Here is a 22,516-nt window from a genome sequence, read left to right as displayed (position 1 = left end):
TACACTCAGGGAGCACTTTGTTAGGTATTTATTACTTATTTTTTAGACTCCTACTGCTGTAGCCTATCCACTTAGAGTTATGATGCATTGTGTGTTCAGAGATGCTCTTCTGCATACCACTGTTGCAATGTGTGGTTATTTGCGTTACTGTCACCTTCCTGTCAGCTTTGATCAGTCTGGCCATTCTCCTCCGACGTCTCTCATAAACAAGGCGTTTCTGTCTGCAGAACTGCTGATCACTGGATTTCTTTTTGTTTTTGCACCATTCTTTGCAAACTCTAGAGGCTAGTATGTGTGAAAATCCCAGGAGATCAGCAGTTTCTGAGATACACAAAGCACCCTGTCTGCCACTAACAATCATTCCACAGTCAAAGTCACTTAGATCACATTTTTTCCCCATTCTGATGTGATGTGAACATTAACTGAAGCTCCTGACCCGTATCTACATGATTGTATGCATTGCACTACTGCCCTCCCCATATATTTTGTCTGGGGCTTGAGAATCCATAGTTGTAGCGCAGCTCAGCAGAAATGAGGTTCTTATCTTTGTGGTCATTCACACTTGGAACTGTAGCTCCCTCTAGGGTCTACAAGTGCACTTGTCCCAGGTTATAGTTATGCACTTTGTTGTATGTCGCTCTGGATCAGACCATCTGCCAAATGCCACAATAGCACAACCTCAAGCAAGGATAAACCAGTGATTTAGAAAATACTGTTATCTTCAGTACTGTACCTTTTCCTTTGGTATGGCTTTCCCTCAACTCTTTCTGGACTCTGGTAATGAAATGTTCCCACATTAGAGTGTGCATAGCTTGAAGATCTGACCAGACCAAACATTTAAGAAGAAAAACAAAAATATTGAAATTAGTGAAGGACACAGGTAGCTGGTCTCGTGTGTCTTTTGTCTTTAGGTTTGGAGAAGGATATGTTTTTGTAAAAATAGAAAAAGATCAAGTCTCTTGAGAATATGAAAAGAACAGCTAATAGACTTTTTAGTTCTAATAAAGCAAGAGGTAATGTAACTGATATATCATTTACAGAAAATGTCCTTGAAAATGGAAGCAATTCACCAATAACTGAATTGAGATGGGCAACACAGAGCAGACAGTACAAACAGAACAGACATAAGCAGACAGAAAATGTGACACTAAAGCCATAACGAAAAGCAAAAAGGAATGAGGGTTTACAGATAGTCATTTTCCTGCTATTATCTTTTAAATTATATTATATTAACTCTGCATTGTGAAGGTGAAAAAGTCTCAATACCAGCAGCAATACAAATGTCCAGAAGCATTCAAAGAGGTTTGATATTTCAGAAACTTATGAGCTGCACTAGAACTTTAGAAGTTGTAGATATGTTTTTCATCTTCTTTCTACTGAATAAAACAATGGAACATACCTTTCAAGGGTTTTTGCCACTCCAAAGTCTCCCAGACGAATCTTCCCATATTTGTCCAAGAATATGTTCTTAATGCAATTGACATTGTGTAAGTTTACAGTAATTCTGTAAGAGCAAATATTACGGACTGTCACGTCCATGCCCCTTTTCCTATTCATTTTCCCTTTTCTATGTTCTCTGTATTCTTACTCCGGTCCTTGTTTTACCTCTCCCCATTACGTGTCTCCGCCCCTCTCTCCTTATATGGATTACCTTCCAGTCTTCTGTTGTTTCTCCTTGTCTCATCTCTTCCTCTTACTGATTATTGTTTAAGTTAATTTGTTAGTATATTTAAGCCTGTCTTTCAGTTCTTGTGGCTAGTTCGTCAGTTATGTTCCCCCTGTGTAATGCTGTGTTCCACTCCGTTCTAGCCTCTGTTTATTCTGTTTAGTCTGTTTATTTTGGTCTGTTCTGTTCTGCTCTGTTTTTGGATTCATGAATTTCTGTTTTGACTCCTGCCTGGCTCTGTGCACTCTCTTCTGGATCACGATTTCTGTACCTCTGCCCTGTTTGGACTGACCATCCGGTTTTTGAACTTTGCCTGTTCTTGGGATCACGTTCTGTCTGCCCCGTTATCTACCTTCGATATTAAACCTGCCATTTTCGTTATCGCTCAGTCTGCACTTGGTTCCTCTGGCCCACATCCCTGATAGAGAGATAGTAAAAACACTTAACTGTATCTCAAGATTACATAGTTATGGAACCATACTGAGTCTCGTACCAAAGTTATATATATATTCATAAATGAATACCTTCAGGAATTTGTGAAATAAAAAGAACAATTTTAAATTTTTATAACACATGAACAATTATTCATGTGTTATAAAATGAAAAAAACATTTTGACATTTATTTGACAGAAACATTGCTACAACAGGCTTGTATGAAATGGAGAAGAGGATTCCTGGAAGACCAGAACTGAATGTTCATTTTCTGAATTGAATTATTGTCTAAAACCAGGGATCTCCCCCAAGGAGGACCATGTGTTTGCTGGTTTTCATTCCAACCAATGAATGCTGCTTTAATTAATTCCAATGAATCATTCAGCCATATGCATTTAACTGCATTAAAGCACAGAATATAAGCAACAGTTTTTAACACAACACATTAAACATTATACAATGTACATTATGTGCAAAGTCACAGCCATAATTTAGCAAGGAAGTAATTATATCTGATATATACTGTAATATACTGTCCAGTGCAGTCGGTGTGTGGAACTCTTAATGCAGCTAAGCATCCCCACAGCACTGCTCACACCGCTATCATGGTTTACACCAGTGTTTACCAACCTTTTACTGAATGTTCTTTCTGGGTTTTAATTAAGGGACATGCATGTCAGTTACATAACAGAACATAAAATAATGGTGATGTTAATCCACTCCAATCAAATCCTCCATGAGTGTAATTTTACTCAACTTAAAGAGATTAAGCATCTTAAGTCTTTCCTCATAACTCTTATCTTTTACGCATGGAGTCAATCTGGTTGCCCTTCTCTGAACCTTTTCCAGCGCATCTATATCTTCATTACAGTGCGTTCTGCAGAACTGCAGACAGTACTCTGTGTGGTCTGATGAGGGTATTGTATAAGGTGACTGTAACTTCCTTAGATTTATACTCAGTACTCTTGGCTATCTATTCTAGCATCCTTTTTTTTTTTTTTTACTGGTACAGCACATTGACTAGTACCTGATCCCTGTGGGACTCCACTTCCCACAATACCCTCCTCCGATAAGGTCCCTCCTACTACTACTCTTTGTGATCTATCCCATAAGCAGTTCTGAAGCCTATTTGTCTGCCCATTCGGACTGCCCTGTTGGTCCTTTAAGACAAGGCAGTTAAATTTAAATGGTATGACGATAGTGATAGATTGTCAATTTAAACCAGTCGAACACACTGCCTATATCTGGTTGTGTGATGTGGTCAGTGTTTATCGCCTCAAAACGGCCTAGGTCAACAGGCAAAGCATGGCACTAATAGGGGTTTGATTTTCACCAGGGGTGATGGTGGGTTTGCTTCACCAAAACCTATGGCCAGCAGGCACCACTGCATAGCAACCTATCATCACTTTCACTGTTACATCATAGCAACGTGTCATTGTTTACATTGTGGTATCATAGCAACCTGCAGCCAGTACCTGTGGCATGATGTCCCTGTGCAGAATGTTGTTCTCGTGCACATGTTGCACAGCACTGCTGATCTCTGCAAACCAGTTCAGGATCTGTGTGAGAAACACAGTTTGCAAGTCATATTTATTTATAAAGCACATTTTAAATCACTACCGTCAACCAAAATGCTGTACAATTTCTAATTACTATATATGTAAATAAGTAATAATATCAAGCTTTATTTATGGAGTGCCAGATACATACATGAAGCTCGCACATATGCCAGCCATGGCGGCTAGTGCTGTTTGAATTAAATGGGAGATGTAACGTTGCAATGAGCTTCACTATAGCCGGGATAGAGTGGGAACGTTGTGTGGAAGATTCCAGTACATCTTCATTTCTCCCAGAAGTGTAATTATTTGCATGGCTGGGTGTTTGTCACAGATGTCACATGAGATTTTTGGCAGTCCCTTTAATTCCTTGTTTCTTTTCTACGATTGTTTTGGAGCATAACTATTCAGAACAAACACACCCTCTTTCCGCAAAAGCAGACTATCATTGCATTTAGGCTACTCATATTTCTTACTAGCGGCAACACTTCAGTCACTAAGGTTGAGCACGTTATTTCGGTCACTAAGGTTGAGCACGTTATTTCAGTCACTACGGTTGAGCACGTTATTTCAGTCACTAAGGTTGAGCACGTTATTTCAGTCACTAAGGTTGAGCATGTTATTTCAGTCACTAAGGTTGAGCACGTTATTTCAGTCACTAAGGTTGAGCACGTTATTTCAGTCACTAAGGTTGAGCACGTTATTTCAGTCACTAAGGTTGAGCACGTTATTTCAGTCACTAAGGTTGAGCACGTTATTTCAGTCACTAAGGTTGAGCACGTTATTTCAGTCACTACGGTTGAGCACGTTATTTCAGTCACTAAGGTTGAGCATGTTATTTCAGTCACTAAGGTTGAGCATGTTATTTCAGTCACTACGGTTGAGCACGTTATTTCAGTCACTAAGGTTGAGCACGTTATTTCAGTCACTAAGGTTGAGCACGTTATTTCAGTCACTATGGTTGAGCACGTTATTTCAGTCACTAAGCTTGAGCACGTTATTTCAGTCACTAAGGTTGAGCATGTTATTTCAGTCACTAAGGTTGAGCACGTTATTTCAGTCACTAAGGTTGAGCACGTTATTTCAGTCACTAAGGTTGAGCACGTTATTTCAGTCACTAAGGTTGAGCACGTTATTTCAGTCACTAAGGTTGAGCACGTTATTTCAGTCACTACGGTTGAGCATGTTATTTCAGTCACTAAGGTTGAGCACATTATTTCAGTCACTAAGGTTGAGCACGTTATTTCAGTCACTAAGATTGAGCACGTTATTTCAGTCACTAAGGTTGAGCATGTTATTTCAGTCACTAAGGTTGAGCACGTTATTTCAGTCACTAAGGTTGACCACGTTATTTCAGTCACTAAGGTTGAGCACGTTATTTCAGTCACTAAGGTTGAGCACGTTATTTCAGTCACTAAGGTTGAGCACGTTATTTCAGTCACTAAGGTTGAGCACGTTATTTCAGTCACTACGGTTGAGCACGTTATTTCAGTCACTACGGTTGAGCACGTTATTTCAGTCACTAAGGTTGAGCACGTTATTTCAGTCACTAAGGTTGAGCACGTTATTTCAGTCACTAAGGTTGAGTATGTTATTTCAGTCACTAAGGTTGAGCATGTTATTTCAGTCACTAAGGTTGAGCATGTTATTTCAGTCACTACGGTTGAGCATGTTATTTCAGTCACTAAGGTTGAGCACGTTATTTCAGTCACTAAGGTTGAGCACGTTATTTCAGTCACTATGGTTGAGCACGTTATTTCAGTCACTAAGCTTGAGCATGTTATTTCAGTCACTACGGTTGAGCACGTTATTTCAGTCACTAAGGTTGAGCACGTTATTTCAGTCACTAAGGTTGAGCACGTTATTTCAGTCACTATGGTTGAGCACGTTATTTCAGTCACTAAGGTTGAGCACGTTATTTCAGTCACTAAGGTTGAGCACGTTATTTCAGTCACTAAGGTTGAGCACGTTATTTCAGTCACTAAGGTTGAGCACGTTATTTCAGTCACTAAGGTTGAGCACGTTATTTCAGTCACTACGGTTGAGCATGTTATTTCAGTCACTAAGGTTGAGCACATTATTTCAGTCACTAAGGTTGAGCACGTTATTTCAGTCACTAAGATTGAGCACGTTATTTCAGTCACTAAGGTTGAGCATGTTATTTCAGTCACTAAGGTTGAGCACGTTATTTCAGTCACTAAGGTTGACCACGTTATTTCAGTCACTAAGGTTGAGCACGTTATTTCAGTCACTAAGGTTGAGCACGTTATTTCAGTCACTAAGGTTGAGCACGTTATTTCAGTCACTAAGGTTGAGCACGTTATTTCAGTCACTACGGTTGAGCACGTTATTTCAGTCACTACGGTTGAGCACGTTATTTCAGTCACTAAGGTTGAGCACGTTATTTCAGTCACTAAGGTTGAGCACGTTATTTCAGTCACTAAGGTTGAGTATGTTATTTCAGTCACTAAGGTTGAGCATGTTATTTCAGTCACTAAGGTTGAGCATGTTATTTCAGTCACTACGGTTGAGCATGTTATTTCAGTCACTAAGGTTGAGCACGTTATTTCAGTCACTAAGGTTGAGCACGTTATTTCAGTCACTATGGTTGAGCACGTTATTTCAGTCACTAAGCTTGAGCACGTTATTTCAGTCACTAAGGTTGAGCACGTTATTTCAGTCACTAAGGTTGAGCACGTTATTTCAGTCACTACGGTTGAGCACGTTATTTCAGTCACTAAGGTTGAGCACGTTATTTCAGTCACTAAGGTTGAGCACGTTATTTCAGTCACTAAGGTTGAGCACGTTATTTCAGTCACTAAGGTTGAGCATGTTATTTCAGTCACTAAGGTTGAGCACGTTATTTCAGTCACTAAGGTTGAGCACGTTATTTCAGTCACTAAGGTTGAGCACGTTATTTCAGTCACTAAGGTTGAGCACGTTATTTCAGTCACTATGGTTGAGCACGTTATTTCAGTCACTAAGGTTGAGCACGTTATTTCAGTCACTAAGGTTGAGCACGTTATTTCATTCACTAAGGTTGAGCACGTTATTTCAGTCACTATGGTTGAGCACGTTATTTCAGTCACTAAGGTTGAGCACGTTATTTCAGTCACTAAGGTTGAGCACGTTATTTCAGTCACTAAGGTTGAGCACGTTATTTCAGTCACTAAGGTTGAGCACGTTATTTCAGTCACTACGGTTGAGCACGTTATTTCAGTCACTAAGGTTGAGCACGTTATTTCAGTCACTAAGGTTGAGCACGTTATTTCAGTCACTACGGTTGAGCACGTTATTTCAGTCACTAAGGTTGAGCACGTTATTTCAGTCACTAAGGTTGAGCACGTTATTTCATTCACTAAGGTTGAGCACGTTATTTCAGTCACTAAGGTTGAGCACGTTATTTCAGTCACTAAGGTTGAGCACGTTATTTCAGTCACTAAGGTTGAGCACGTTATTTCAGTCACTACGGTTGAGCTCGTTATTTCAGTCACTAAGGTTGAGCACGTTATTTCAGTCACTAAGGTTGAGCACGTTATTTCAGTCACTACGGTTGAGCACGTTATTTCAGTCACTACGGTTGAGCACGTTATTTCAGTCACTAAGGTTGAGCACGTTATTTCAGTCACTAAGGTTGAGCACGTTATTTCAGTCACTAAGGTTGAGCACGTTATTTCAGTCACTAAGGTTGAGCACGTTATTTCAGTCACTAAGGTTGAGCACGTTATTTCAGTCACTAAGGTTGAGCACGTTATTTCAGTCACTAAGGTTGAGCACGTTATTTCAGTCACTACGGTTGAGCACGTTATTTCAGTCACTAAGGTTGAGCATGTTATTTCAGTCACTAAGGTTGAGCACGTTATTTCAGTCACTACGGTTGAGCACGTTATTTCAGTCACTATGGTTGAGCACCTTATTTCAGTCACTAAGGTTGAGCACGTTATTTCAGTCACTAAGGTTGAGCACGTTATTTCAGTCACTAAGGTTGAGCTCGTTATTTCAGTCACTAAGGTTGAGCACGTTATTTCAGTCACTAAGGTTGAGCACGTTATTTCAGTCACTAAGGTTGAGCACGTTATTTCAGTCACTACGGTTGAGCACGTTATTTCAGTCACTAAGGTTGAGCACGTTATTTCAGTCACTGAGGTTGAGCACGTTATTTCAGTCACTAAGGTTGAGCACGTTATTTCAGTCACTAAGTTTGAGCACGTTATTTCAGTCACTATGGTTGAGCACGTTATTTCAGTCACTAAGGTTGAGCACGTTATTTCAGTCACTAAGGTTGAGCACGTTATTTCAGTCACTACGGTTGAGCACGTTATTTCAGTCACTACGGTTGAGCACGTTATTTCAGTCACTAAGGTTGAGCGCGTTGTTTCAGTCACTAAGGTTGAGCGCGTTATTTCAGTCACTAAGGTTGAGCGCGTTATTTCAGTCACTAAGGTTGAGCACGTTATTTCAGTCACTACGGTTGAGCACGTTATTTCAGTCACTAAGGTTGAGCACGTTATTTCAGTCACTATGGTTGAGCACGTTATTTCAGTTACTAAGGTTGAGCACGTTGTTTCAGTCACTAAGGTTGAGCGCGTTATTTCAGTCACTAAGGTTGAGCACGTTATTTCAGTCACGAAGGTTGAGCATGTTATTTCAGTCACTTCCAATTTCTATGCATGAGATATTGTTTCATTTCATAGATTCTTTTGTAAATATTTTCTGCAACAAACACCCAGTCTTAATTATTGTTTGGCAGTAAGCATTCATTCATATTTACGATTAATAATCAGTTTGATTTCTTGCAGTGGGGGTTGAAGCCTAGATCTGTGTTTCGCACCCCACTTTATGCCTGCGCTATAGAGGCAGAGAAATTTCACAAACCCTTGTTAATTGCATGAACTTTAGTAAATTCATCAGAATACATAATCAGTCATAATCACTTATAATAATAAAATTCCAAGCAACCAGCACAATCAACATAAACTGCATACAGACAACATTTAAAGAGCAGTACAGCAGTGCATAAGCACAAGGCAAAAAAAAGCCTACATCAGGAAAGCTATAGCTAGCTAAAGGCTAAAGTGAAGAGATACGTTTTTAGCTTTCTTGTAAAAATATTTAGGGAGTTGGCTTCCATGATATCTCTAGGTAGTGTTTCATAGCTTTGGGGGCATAATTGACAAAGGCTGCTTTTTCTTTCAGCTGCTGCTGGGAACCTCCAATAAACCAGCAGTAGATGATTGCAGTGTTCTTGAGGGCAAATAGTGGTACAATTAGTTAAATAAGGGAGTTAACAATGTAGCTTGGTCCTAGCCCATTTAGCGCTTTGTATATAAGAAGGTTGAGTCTAAGTGTTTCAGGATGCCAGTGTAGCGCAGCTAAAACTGGACTATCTGACTTGCTGATATCATCTGTGTTAATATCGTTAGAAATACTGGCTCTAATTGAAGTTATTTTATTATTGAAGAACAAAGCAAGTTCATCATATTTTAATGTGTGAATTTGTTTCGTGGGGTTTTCGTGCCGAATACACACTTACACTCTACCTGTTTGTGGTGTGGTGTTTTTGCAGGAGACAAAGGAGTGGAGTGTTTTTCGTGCTATTAAGTCGGATGCTAATATTAGTTACATTACATTAATGACATTTGGCAGACACTCTTATACAGGGCAATGCAGTTGATTAGACTAAGCAGGAGACAATCTTCCCCTGGAGCAATGCGGGGTAAGGGGCCCAAGGGCCCAACGGCTGTGCGGATCTTATTGTGGCTACACCAGGATTAGAACCACTGACCTTGCGTGCCCCAGTCATATACCTTAACCACTACACACAAAAAAACAGATTATAAACGCGGTAAGTGGATTTGCTTTTAAGGTAAAAAAATCTTTGTTGCCAGTCGGGGTTTCCCTCTTGGAAGCAATGCGGGCATTGCTGGGCTGAACGGCCTGTTCTCGCCATTACCTAATGTTATGTTAATCTGTGGTGGGGTAGGCGGGTGCGTAGCTGAGGTGTGTTTCCCGAAGCCTTCTTAATGCTACGTTGTTTGTAAGTTGTACCTTAAGCTCTACCTTAACGTTTCAGCGTGTTTCCCAAAATGTTCTTAGCTAAGTATAGCTTCTGTACGTCGTACTTTCGTAAGGTTGGTCTGGACCACTCTTAGCTATACCTTATCGATGTTGTCAGCTCACTCCGCTAGTGGCCACCACTGTTACGACCGCAAGCCTCTGAAATCAGTTGTTGTACTCACAAGCCACTGGCTGAGTGCCACTGTGTTGGAGTTTCACCAGGGTAATGAGAGGGTCACCTCTCTGCGACTACGTGTCGCTGGGGGGAAAGCTTATGCACCAAACTACGTGTCGCTGGGGGGAATGCTTATGCACCAAAAAGCAGCTCAGAGTATTCTGCCTTCTTGGAGTCACTGGGCGGCATCCTGGAAAGGGTGCCGCCCGGAGACTCCATAGTTCTACTGGGCGACTTCAATGCTTATGTGGGCAACGACGGAGAAACCTGGAAGGGGCTGATTGGGAGGAATGGCCTGCCTGATCTTAACCGGCGGTGACTTGTTATTGGACTTCTGTGCTGGTCATGGATTGTCCATAATGAACACCATGTTCGAACATATAGTAGCTCATAAGGGTATTTGGTACCAGAGCATCTTAGGCCAAAGATCGATGATCGACTTGGTGGTCATATCATCAGACCTGCAGCCGTATGTCTTGGACACTTGGTGAAGAGAGGAGCAAAGCTGTCAACTGATCACCACCTGGTGGTGAGTTGGATCAAGTGGCTGGGGAGGCTGCCGGACAGACCCGGTAAACCCAAACGTGTAGTGAAGGTGAACTGGAAACGTCTGGAGGAGGCCCCCATCCGCAAGGTCTTCAACTCCCACCTCCAGAGGAACTTCTCACGCATCCCAGGGGAGGCTGGGGACATGGAGTCTGCGTGGGCCATGTTCAAAGCCTCCATTGCAGAGGCGGCAAGCAGGAGCTGTGGCCAGAAGGTCAATGGTGCCTGTCGGGGCGGCAACCTAAGAACCCGCTGGTGGACAGGAAGGAGGAGGCTTTTCGGGCTTGGCTGGCCCGGGGGTCCCCTGAAGCAAAAACCTGGGTATGGGAGGAGTTTGGGGAGGCTATGGAGAAGGACTTTCGGTTGGCCTCGAGGAAGTTCTGGCAAACCATCCAACGACTCAGAAAGGGAAAGCAGGGCTTGTCTCAGGTTGTTTTCAGCAGGGGAGGAGAACTGCTGACCCGGACTGGGGATGTTGTCGGCCGGTGGAAAGAGCACTTCGAGGAGCTCCTGAACCCAAACAGCACGTCCTCTGTGGAAGAGGCAGAGCCTGAAGACTGCACCTATATCCCTGGCGGAAGTTGCTGAGGTAGTCAAAAAGCTCCTCATTGGCAGGTGTGGATGAGATTCACCCTGAGATGCTGAAGGCTCTGGACATTGTTGGGCTGTCTTGGCTGACACGCTGTCGTGAGCCACGGACCCCTTGCCGAGCTCAGACCTCACGTTCCCACGAGCAGTACCTCACCATGAGGTGTCTCGGGGACGAACTCAAGTACTCCGAACGTCCTGGAGCCCTGGTAAGTTCTACTGAACTTCCAGCCCAGTCTCGAAGTGAAGGGTGTGATGCAAATCTGGTAATCGATGTCCTGTATTCAATGTATTCCTCTAAAGAATCTTTATCACATATGATTATAGTAAGATATACTTTATTATAATCAATCAAAAGAATAGAGTTGTACAGATTACAGTGTACATATCATCTTTTGCAGTTTGCTAATCACATGCAAGTTACATATACCCCTCTTAGCTCTTTCTAAATTACCTTTTCACCACGATGTTTAAAAATCAAGGTACACCCTTCCTATATCCATCCTCCTCTTTGGCCTTTACCTTATCTTATGGCTCCCCCTTCACGGAGATAAAAGCTACTGAACTTCCATTAATACAATGGGTACGAACACCCCTAAAGTCTACTACTTATTTATATCGTATATAGTATCTTTCTAAAAAATAAAAGACATAAAAATAAAAGGAAACTTATAATGTATTACTTCTATGTATTACTTTTCCTACTTCTACAAGTAATATAGATTATAATTACCACTCATGCCCTAAATATAGCCATCTCGTTTTCTGCGGGATTTGATCCCTCCTCCTTGCTGTTGATGAGCTCTTTGAACAGCTGCATTGGTTTGGGAATCTGGGGCAGGATCAGGACCCAGACTTTCGAAAGACGTGACTTTGCACTTCGTACTTCTCCTGCCTGTTGTCTGGGATGTGCACTGGTATTTCTTCGAACACGTCGGGGGTTTTGCAGTGCAGTCGCAGCATATGCCTCTCCTCACTGACACTGAGGTTAGGGGGGGAGGCTTCAGGTTCTTGCGTGGGTCCAGCAGGAAGGTGTTCTGTAGCGTGGAGGAACCCCGCGTCCCGTCTGTTGGCCTCCAGGTGCAGTTCACGGCTCCAAGCATGTTGTAAAAGCCCTTTAACTCTTTCACCAGCTTTTCTGTATGATGAGGGATGCACGTGAACCCCTCTTCGACATCAGTCCTGCTGTCACAACTCTTGGGCTGAGTCCGCACCGCGTACGTCACTCCTCTCTCCATATCCATATCCTGGAGTGGCGCGCAGAGGGAGCGCGCCACTCCAGCTTGACTACAGCTGTCTTGTGTTGCTCTCTCTTCACCAGCTCGTAGATATCTTCTGAAGCCAAATTCTGGGATCCTGCTCTAAGGTCTAAAAACTTATCCCTTATATATCTTTTTTGCATACAAAAGTGTACCTTTTTTGATAAGAAATGCCCCCATTATGTCAAGCGGGAAGACATTTATCTTTTATATAACCTGTTTTTTAATGACCATATTAATTATTTCTGTTTTTCCAATTGTCATTTTCTCATACCTCAAAAGAACTGTCCCCAATATTTTATTTCATGGGCCCCTCTGGTTTGGGAATTTCCCCCATCTTAATATATGAGTGGAAAAACACTAGCCCTTATGTTGTTTTTAATGAACCTATTCATCACTGGTGTCTGTGTCAGTTTCATAATCTCTCCTTGACTTCCTCCAAACTTTGATTTCATGTAAGCCAGACGTTAAAGCCTGCCACCATCCCAACACCCTCTTTAGGTGCCCCTTTTTGTGGCGCCTTAAGGGGTCTACAAAGGTCATCCAGCTAATAGCTGAGTGTAATTCATCATTCAACTCCTCTATAGTCAGTCCTTTAAATCTATTCAATAAATTATTTGTGTTATCCTCAGAGAGGCCCGTGAAGCCTCTTAATTTTCTTTCGGTATTGACGTCCATGCCATTTTCCTTATCTCTTTTACATTTTTCAATCTCCTCCTGCTCTTTGATTTCCCAATTATTTTCATTGTCTTTCTCATCCTGTTTTTTTAACCAGGCCTTGTGCTCCTCCCCTGTAGGAGCCAGCCCACACGTGTCAACCAAGTATGTTATCACATCTATCGTCTCCTTGAATGCAAAACTCCCTGGGTCCCCAATTTTCCGTTCTGCGTGTTCAGCCCCTTCCATGGTCATGCTAGAACACATTCTACGCATGGCCTCAGTCAGGCCTTTAGCCTTGCTCTCTAAAACCCTGAATCTAAGTCCTCTGACTTCAGACTCCTCAGTATCCATATACGGTTGTACATTTATTTTATACCATATACTTTTCCTCTTACGGGAGCTTTTACTCCTACCCCATTGGCGTGTGCGAGGGGTTAACAATGCATTCCTGCTTAACCCATCTTCTGTCAATCTCTCATCAGGAGGGCCTAGGGCCGGGTCCTCGACAACGCCTCTTCAGTGTCGCGTGGAGGTCGGGGACAGTACCTGTAGAGTGGCAGACCGGGGTGGTGGTCCCCATTTTCAAGAAGGGGGACCGGAGGGTGTGCTCCAATTATCAGGGTATCACGCTCCTCAGCCTCCCTGGGAAAGTTTACTCTAGGGTGAAGGAAAGGAGGCTCCGACCAACGGTTGAACCTTGGATTCAGGAGGAGCAATATGGCTTCCATCCGGGTCGTGGAACAGTGGACCAGCTCTTTACCTTGGCGGGGTTGCTGGGAGTTTGCCCATCCAGTCCACATGTGCTTTGTGGACTCGGAGAAGGCTTTCGACCGTGTCCCCCGGGGAACCCGGTGGGGTGTACTGCGGGAGTATGGGGTACCGGCGCCGTTGTAACGAGCCATCCGGTCCGTGTATAACCAAAGTGAGAGCTGTGTCCGCATCCTCGGCACAAAGTCAAGCACGTTTCCAGTGGGTGTGGGACTCTGCCAATGTTGCCCCTTGTCACCGGTCCTGTTTGTAATATTCATGGACAGGATCTCAAGGCGCAGCTGAGGTGAGGAGAGTGTCAGGTTTGGTGACCTCAGAATTGCTTCTCTACTTTTTGCGGATGACGTGGTTCTGCTGGATTCATGGGACCTTCAGCACGCACTGGAACGAGAGGGTCGCCTCTTGTTTGTGCTTATGCACCAAACGGCAGAGTATCCAGCCTTCTTGGAGTCACTGAGCGGCATTCTGGAAAGGGTGCCACCCAGAGACTCCATAGTTCTGCTGGATGACTTCAACGCTCACATGGGCAACAACAGAGAAACCTGGAAGGGGGTGATTGGGAGGAATGGCCTGCCTGATCTTAACCCGAGCGGTGCTTTGTTATTGGACTTCTGTGCTGGTCATGGACATGGAGTCCGAGTGGGCCATGTTCAAAGCCTCCATTGCAGAGGCGGCAAGCAGGAGCTGTGGCCAGAAGGTCATTGGTGCTTATCGGGGCGGCAACCCAAGAACCCGCTGGTGGACACCAGCAGTGAGGGACACCGTCAAACTGAAGAAGGAAGCCTTTTGGGTTTGGCTGGCCCGGGGGTCCCCTGAAGCAGCAGACAGGTACCGGGTGGCCAGAAGGACTTTGGCTTCGGCAGTCGCTGAAGCAAAAACCCGGGTATGGGAGGAGTTTGGGGAGGCTATGGAGAAGGACTTTCGGTTGGCCTCGAGGAAGTTCTGGTGAACCATCCGATGACTCAGAAAGGGAAAGCAGGGCTTGTCTCAGGCTGTTTTCAGCAGGGGAGGAGAACTGCTGACCCGGACTTGGGAATGTTGTCGGCCGGTGGAAAGAGCATTTTCAGGAGCTCTTGAACCTGAACAACACATTCTCTGTGGAAGATGCAGTTATCGGGGTCTCACACTCCTCAACCTCCCCGGGAAAGTTTACTCTAGGGTGCTGGAAAGGAGTCTCCGACTGAAGGTCGAACCTCGGATTCAGGAGGAGCAATGTGGCTTCCGTCCTGGTCATGGAACAGTCGACCAGCTCTTTACCTTGGCGGGGTTACTGGCGGGGTCATGGGAGTTTGCCCATCCAGTCCACATGTGCTTTGTGGACTTGGAGAAGGCTTTCAACCGTGTCCCCCGGGGAACGCTGTCGGGGGTACTGTGAGAGTATAGGGTACCGGGGCCGTTGTTACGAGCCATCCGTATTCATCGGACCGTGACCTTCAGCACGCACTGGAGCGGTTTGCAGCAGAGTGTGAAGCGGCCGGGATGAGAGTCAGCACCTCCAAGTCCGAGGCCATGGTTTTCTGCCAGAAAATGGTGGATTGCTCCCTCTGGGTTGGGAACGAGCCATTGCCCCAAGTGAAGGAGTTCAAGTATCTCAGGGTCTTGTTCACGAGTGAGGGTAGAAGGGAGTGTGAGATTGACAGGCGGATCGTTGCACCAGACCGTCATGGTGAATAGACCGGTCGATCTACATCCCAACCCTCACCTATGGTCACAAGCTTTGGGGATTGACCGAAATCAGCTTTCTCCGTAGGGTGGCCGGGCTCAGCCTTAGAGATAGGGTGAGGAGCTCGGACATCCGGAGGGAGCTCGGAGTAGAGCCGCTGCTCCTTTGCGTCAAAAGGAGCCAATTGAGGTGGTTCGGGCATCTGATCAGGATGCCTCCCGGGCACCTCCCTTTGGAGGTTTTCCGGGCTCGTCCAACTGGGCGGAGACCCCGAAGTAGACCCAGAACCCGCTGGAGAGATTATATATCTCTCCTGGCCTGGGAACACCTTGGGATCCCCCAGGAGGAGCTGGAATGCATTGCTGGGGAGAGGGACGCCTGACATACCCAGCTTAGCTTACTGCCACCGCGACCTGACTCCGGATAAGTGGATGAAGATGGATGGATGATATTCATAAACTGACGATTTCCCACTCCCTCTGGTGGGCTGGTGTGATGTTTAACCATAGTTCTGTTTTGTTGGACACCGTAGTCCTAAAACTGGAAAATAATGTTTGTTTATTCAGCACCACGTCCTCTAACAATATCTACATTTCGTTTGCTGTGAATCTGTGGGACTGCTTCTTTGTTTTTTTTCACCATAGCTTATGTTGTTTTCATGTTGGTATGTTTTACTTGTTGGTGCGCTTTTATTGAAAACATCATTTAATCAGAGAAAATTGTGAATTACACCAGTAATGTGATGGTGCTTCTGACAAATCAACCCTGATTGAAAAGTCATTTAAGGCACTATGATTTGAAAATATTGTAAATAAAATAAATAAAACATGACATGCCAAAGATGGCATACCCACATCACTAACCGTATACAATTTGGCGAAAATTATATATACGGTTGGATAATTTAGTTTGTAAGTTTTTTATTCTATTAATACGTTCCCACCAGTCATGATAAATGCAAGTATTCCTGCAGTGTTTTATTCATAAATAACACTACTTTCTCTCATAACGCACTCAAACAGGCGCTGTATGGAGTGCATAATCGATCTTAGAGCGAGTTGATCGGCCTAGGAACGTTGCACGTAGAAGCTGTCCCTTAAGCAACCGCCTAAGTGATAGTTTGAGGAACACACATAGAAAAGTAAACAGCTTTAGTAAAGTATACCTTAGAGAGTCTTCATAAAGAGAGACACCATTATCGGGAAACGCACCCCTGGTCAAGAGTGGATAATAATATTCTAGAGTTCCCCGTGTTCTCTGGAGTAATTTTGGAAAAGTCATGGTAATCGCCAGACGTATTGCTGTTATAGGTGTCATGGCGTCTTTATTATAGTGAACACTGAGCCCATCTTTTCTCCCATTTTCTTTCTGTTGCCCGACAGATTCTCTTGATCTCAGTAACACTGTTATCATTTAACCATGGGAAATTCCCTTTTACTCTTAGGTTGACATCAAAAAACACAATGATAAGATTGTGAAGTGGACCCTGTCTCACCAAAATGCAAAAGAAAAAGCAGAAAGCATAAAGCATGCCCGCACTGCACAGACCCGGGAGAAAAGGCTGAAAAACTGTGAAAAAAACAAACAAATGACACAGTACCACAATAAAAATACATAAAGTTACAACAAAAACAAACACAGACCGTTCTGATGGGGAATTAAAAGCAATGGAACAGCAGTCAGACTGCTGCAGTACTTTGAATCAGCAGCAGAGGCAGTGATGAGCACTGGAGCGTGATTAACTGGCCGTTCCAAACAGGGAGAAAAAGAGGAAGAGAACCTTCATAAAAATAAGCATTTACTGGCTTACCTGATCTTCTGTGAAATATCCACCAGTATCTTTATGCTTTTGAATTTCCTGAGAAAGATCACCACCCTCGCAATACTCCATAACTATGTACAGATTCATAATATCTGTAAAGAGAGAATAATTTCCATAGGTTTAGTATTCTCAAAATAAGCAACAGAGAATGAATTGACAGTGTAGTTGATAAGGCATTAATAAAGACATAATTACCCTCTGTGCCTGTGATGGCCAGGTGCTCTACTCTAACACTAGTGTTTATCACTGTATGACACTGCTCCGTCTCTGGCCAGCAATCATTTCATTTTACTCATATTTTGAGTCTAACTTAAGGCCTGTGCACAATATTATGATATATTTAGCTGTTTGCCTAAAATGAGGGTCCAAATAAAGAAATATGATCAACTGTGAAAATGATCTGATACTTATATGAAAGCCACAATTTACTGTGCAAAAGTTTGTGTTTGTTGCATCTCAAAGTAAACACAACCTCTGCAGAGTACACATTTAAATAGAGCACATTTCTGCACATTTTAATTCAGAATGACTTTATATTTGCTGAATTGAACAGATTAAAAACAATAAAGTTGTAAATGTGGCATGTGTAATAGTTTAGGCACCCTTCAACTTGAACCATTAATACTTTTTTAAAAAGGTCTCAAAAGTTACTTGATTTCTTCAGAGCTTAGTAAATTTGAAATACTTAGTAAAAACAAGTGCTGTCAACTGATTATACAATAATTTAACTCTTTGGCCACAACCACCAAAGAGGGGAAACATTTGGAGAAAAGAAGACCTTGCTACCGATTAACATAGGGGAGGATCTATTGTGCTTTGCTAGTGGTGCAGGAAATATTCTGTGGGTGAAAGTAAGATTTCATGTAGCTATCAACCGATCTTAGAAGCAAATGTTCTTGTGTCTGTGAAGATAATGATGCCGTAAAGTCTTTGCTTATTTCAGAAAAATCCAAACAAAGATGCAAAACATATCTCAATAATACAATATTTCGGCAAGGAAGTGTAGGAAAACCTAAAGCATGGATAGAAAAATTCTTATCTGGCTACTAGAAATGTGGTGATTTCTGCCAGAGTAGCCTACTGACAGCATGCCCAAAACATTTCACATTCAGCAAATACAATGTACTTGTGTGGTGAATTTGACTATTATACCCTTTCTGTAGGTCCCTACACTATCATACCCTTTCTGTAGGCCCCTACACTATCATACCCTTTCTGTAGGCCCCTACACTATCATACCCTTTCTGTAGGCCCCTACACTATCATACCCTTTCTGTAGGCCCCTACACTATCATACCCTTTCTGTAGGCCCCTACACTATCATACCCTTTCTGTAGACCCCTACACTATCATACCCTTTCTGTAGGCCCCTACACTATCATACCCTTTCTGTAGGCCCCTACACTATCGTACCCTTTCTGTAGGCCCCTACACTATCATACCCTTTCTGTAGGGCCATACACTATCATACCCTTTCTGTAGGCCCCTACACTATCATACCCTTTCTGTAGGCCCCTACACTATCGTACCCTTTCTGTAGACCCCTACACTATCGTACCCTTTCTGTAGGCCCCTACACTATCATACCCTTTCTGTAGACCCCTACACTATCATACCCTTTCTGTAGGCCCCTACACTATCATACCCTTTCTGTAGGCCCCTACACTATCATACCCTTTCTGTAGACCCCTACACTATCATACCCTTTCTGTAGGCCCCTACACTATCATACCCTTTCTGTAGGCCCCTACACTATCATACCCTTTCTGTAGGCCCCTACACTATCATACCCTTTCTGTAGGCCCCTACACTATCATACCCTTTCTGTAGGCCCCTACACTATCATACCCTTTCTGTAGGCCCCTACACTATCATACCCTTTCTGTAGTCCCCTACACTATCATACCCTTTCTGTAGGCCCCTACACTATCATACCCTACTGTAGGCCCCTACACTATCATACCCTTTCTGTAGGCCCCTACACTATCATACCCTTTCTGTAGGCCCCTACACTATCATACCCTTTCTGTAGTCCCCTACACTATCATACCCTTTCTGTAGGCCCCTACACTATCGTACCCTTTCTGTAGGCCCCTACACTATCATACCCTTTCTGTAGGCCCCTACACTATCATACCCTTTCTGTAGGCCCCCACACTATTGTACCTTTTTTTTCTGTCAGTAAAGAGGAAGCAGGAGTCAGGAATGTTCTCCAAAACTTCTGCATTTACTTTTAATTTTAGAAGTGCCACAGTAATATGGGTGATAACTGAATGCATGTTTAGTTATTAAGTAAATAATACATTATAATTACACACAAATTGTTTTTTAAAAATCTGTGAATTGTCTTATTGCTACCTTCAAAAGAGTCGTTGTACTCCACAATGAATGGGTGTTTCAACGCTTTAAGTGCAGCCACTTCATGGATCACAGATTCCTGAAAATGCAAAAACATTAAACTGTATTGAAGTTCACTTCAGATTTACAGCTGGCTCAGTAATTATTGGCACCCTTGACATACACATACAAAAACACTGTAAAGATTCATTATTCTCAATGCTTTATCAGTAAAATGCTTGTACAAGTATGTTGTGTGACAAACTCCTTCAGGTTGAGCAGTAAGAACAGTAATATTATATAAGGTAATAGTAAATAAGTAATAGGGGAAAAGTACTGTGCAAAAGTAAATGATGAGGAGGTAGGTAGGTAGGTAGGCCCCATGATGGTGGAATGACCTCCCTGTGGAGTCTCTGGAATGACCTGCCTGTGGAGTCTCTGGAATGACCTCCCTGTGGAGTCTGTTATGTCCCTAAGCATTTTTGTATTCTTGCTGTGCTGTCATTTTTCAGACAGTCCAGCTGCTCGTCTGGTCTTCAACCTTCCCAAATACTCACACGTCACCCGCCCGGTTTACTTCCCTCCACTGGCTGCCTGTCATGGCTCGCATCAAATTCAAAACATTGGTGCTAGCCTTCCAAGCAGTTAAGGGGTCTTCCCCAGCTTACCTACAAAAAATCATCAGACCCTACACCCCTGCCAGACCTCTTCGTTCAGCCTCCACAGGCCGCTTGGCACCTCCCCCTCTCCGAACCTCCACTTCACGCTCACGACTACTGTCTGTTCTGCCTCCACGGTGGTGGAACGAACTCCCTGTTGAGCTCAGAACTGTAGAATCTCTCCCCACCTTCAAGCGCAAACTGAAGACGCACCTCTTCAAGCAGCACCTCTCCCCGTCCCTCCCTACCTCCCTGTGAACCTTAATTGTTGTCTTTGTGATTTACTTTGTGTTTCGGTATTTTTGGTTGGCTAGGTAAGCAGTGTTTGGATAGTTAAGTTTGGTCACTTTTGCTTTGTTGTTTGTTTGTTTATTTGTTCGTTTAAAAAAAATAATAATAATAATTCAAATAGGCCCTGGTCCTTATCTTTGTTGTGCAGGTAGCAGTTGAAATTGTACTTCCCTGTAGGGTCTTTTAGCGCACTTATCCCTGGTTATGGGTATGCACTTTGTTGTACGTTGCTCTGGATAAGAGCGTCTGTCAAATGCCATTAATGTAATGTAATGTAATGTAATGAGGCTTAATTGCTGTTTTACTGCTTGAGCCTGATTGACGTCACTCCAGGTTGGCTCTCTTTTGGGAAACTTGGTTTTGGGTTCTTTGCTCCGTCACAGCTGACACGCCACGCTCCGCGCTCGCCCACGCTACCACCAGCTCTCCTGCCGCTCTCAGAGGGAGAGGCTGGGAGCCAGGCCTGGAAAATTGGGCGGCTTCGTTGTGGCCTTCTGGCTTCTTTTGATCTTTCATTTTCGAATCCTTATTTTTGTAATTATGATAAATTATTGATTATTTTGAAAGTTATGCTCCGTTGTCTGCCGTTTTCTTGCCCTTGCTTTATTTAGTATTTGTTATAGTTTCCTGTTCCTAGCAGGGAACATAACAAAATGGGGGCTCGTCCGATTTTTGAATAATATGCCCATTTTCGTATTTTTGAGTGTGCTCATCCGTCCGTTTTTTTCGCTTTTCTAAATCTGTTTTGAAGCGCATTTTAACTGAGAAACGCTGGTAAGTTAGCCTTTTGATTATTTCTTTGGTTTGGTAGTGGGTTAATTTGAAAGCAAATCCGCGGGGAGATTCATTGTGAGTCCTCAATTGGTACGCTTTCGAAGATATTTGAGGCTTAGTTAAATTTTTGGCGTAGGTAAGTAGGGTCCAGGGTTTCACCCAGTCTGGGTTTAAGGTTACAGCACTGTTCTTTCCAGTTTTTGGAGGATGGCACTGTTTTTTCGTTTGGCATAGTTATTTGTGTTTGTTTTGACTGAGCATCGGTAAAGTGGGAGATTTATTGGATAACGTTGTTTCTTCGTATTCGTTGTTGGCTGCATTTTTGTAGGTGTCTTTGTCGCCTGGATAAAGGACGTTGTTTTCGTGGCGTTCGGCGGAAAATGTGTAAATCCCATCTTTTGTGGGTTATTTCTGAAAATTTCCCTCTGCATTTCGTTTGTATCCCTTTGATTTAATTCTGCTTGCATTATCGTAGCCTATTAGTTAAAATGTCAGTGGTAGAGCAGTTTATTCAGAGTCCTTCCGACATTCTGTTGCAAAGTTGCACTAAGGACCAGTTAGTCCAAATTGCAGAACAGTACTCCATTAGCCTTACATCAGATGATAAAAAGCTTAAGGAAGCACTGGTGAAGGCAGTATTTAACAGTCTGATAGCTAAAGACATTTTCCCCGTTAGAGAGGAAAATCCAAGTTCTCCACCTGCTTCAGATTTGTCAGCTGCCAGCAATATTTCTGAGCAGGAACTAAAGCTTTAGGAATATACGTGACAGGACCGTAAATTACAGTTTGAGGCAGCTAAACTACGTGCTGAGCGAGAAAATCGACTAGTCAAGGAAAAAGAAATCGATAAAGAAATTGAACTCAAGAAATTAGAGGTTGAGCTTGACTTGAGAACTCGAGCTTGACGCACAGGAAAAAGAGAGGCAGAGAGAACATCTTCGCGAGTGAAGAGCGTAATTTCGCATTACGCAAGGTTGAATTCGAAGTGGCTGAAAAAAGACTTGCCATCACTCCATCACTTCCTTCAGCTCATCCTTCACAAGACTTGCGGCATCCTGTTCCTCTTGTTCGCTCTCCTGTGTGTGCTTTTTCTGCTCCTTCGAGTGCCTTTGTGGGTCTGTTTGTTTCACCTGCGTCGGGTGGCGATTCTGTCACCGCGCCTCCGTTTAATGTTCTGCCAGGAGCGTTAAATACAAATGCTCTGTTCGAGCCATCACCTGCTCCTTTGGGTGACAATGATGTTTCGCTTGATCCTGTTCGGC

The 22,516-nt window shown here is 43.3% G+C and overlaps 1 protein-coding gene across 1 annotated transcript in view; it reads right to left on the bottom strand.

Annotated features, from left to right (window-relative positions):
* The window catches only part of LOC133134581 (uncharacterized), a 59,628-nt gene extending 40,004 nt beyond the window's left edge, over nt 1–19,624 (bottom strand). The window contains exons 1-4 of the mRNA XM_061250783.1: nt 19,552–19,624; nt 17,182–17,285; nt 3,575–3,658; nt 1,400–1,467 (exon numbers count right to left, since the gene is read on the bottom strand). Of these exons, the coding sequence (XP_061106767.1) occupies nt 1,400–1,467; nt 3,575–3,658; nt 17,182–17,280 (251 nt within the window). The 5' untranslated portion in view covers nt 17,281–17,285; nt 19,552–19,624. The remainder of the gene's footprint in view (nt 1–1,399; nt 1,468–3,574; nt 3,659–17,181; nt 17,286–19,551) is intronic.
* Between the last annotated feature and the right edge of the window lie 2,892 nt (nt 19,625–22,516).

This window comes from Conger conger, chromosome 8 (assembly GCF_963514075.1).
Source record: "Conger conger chromosome 8, fConCon1.1, whole genome shotgun sequence".
NCBI lineage: Eukaryota > Metazoa > Chordata > Actinopteri > Anguilliformes > Congridae > Conger > Conger conger.
The sequence above is the reverse complement of the archived record's forward strand: the minus strand, read 5'-3'. Positions and strand labels throughout refer to the sequence as shown.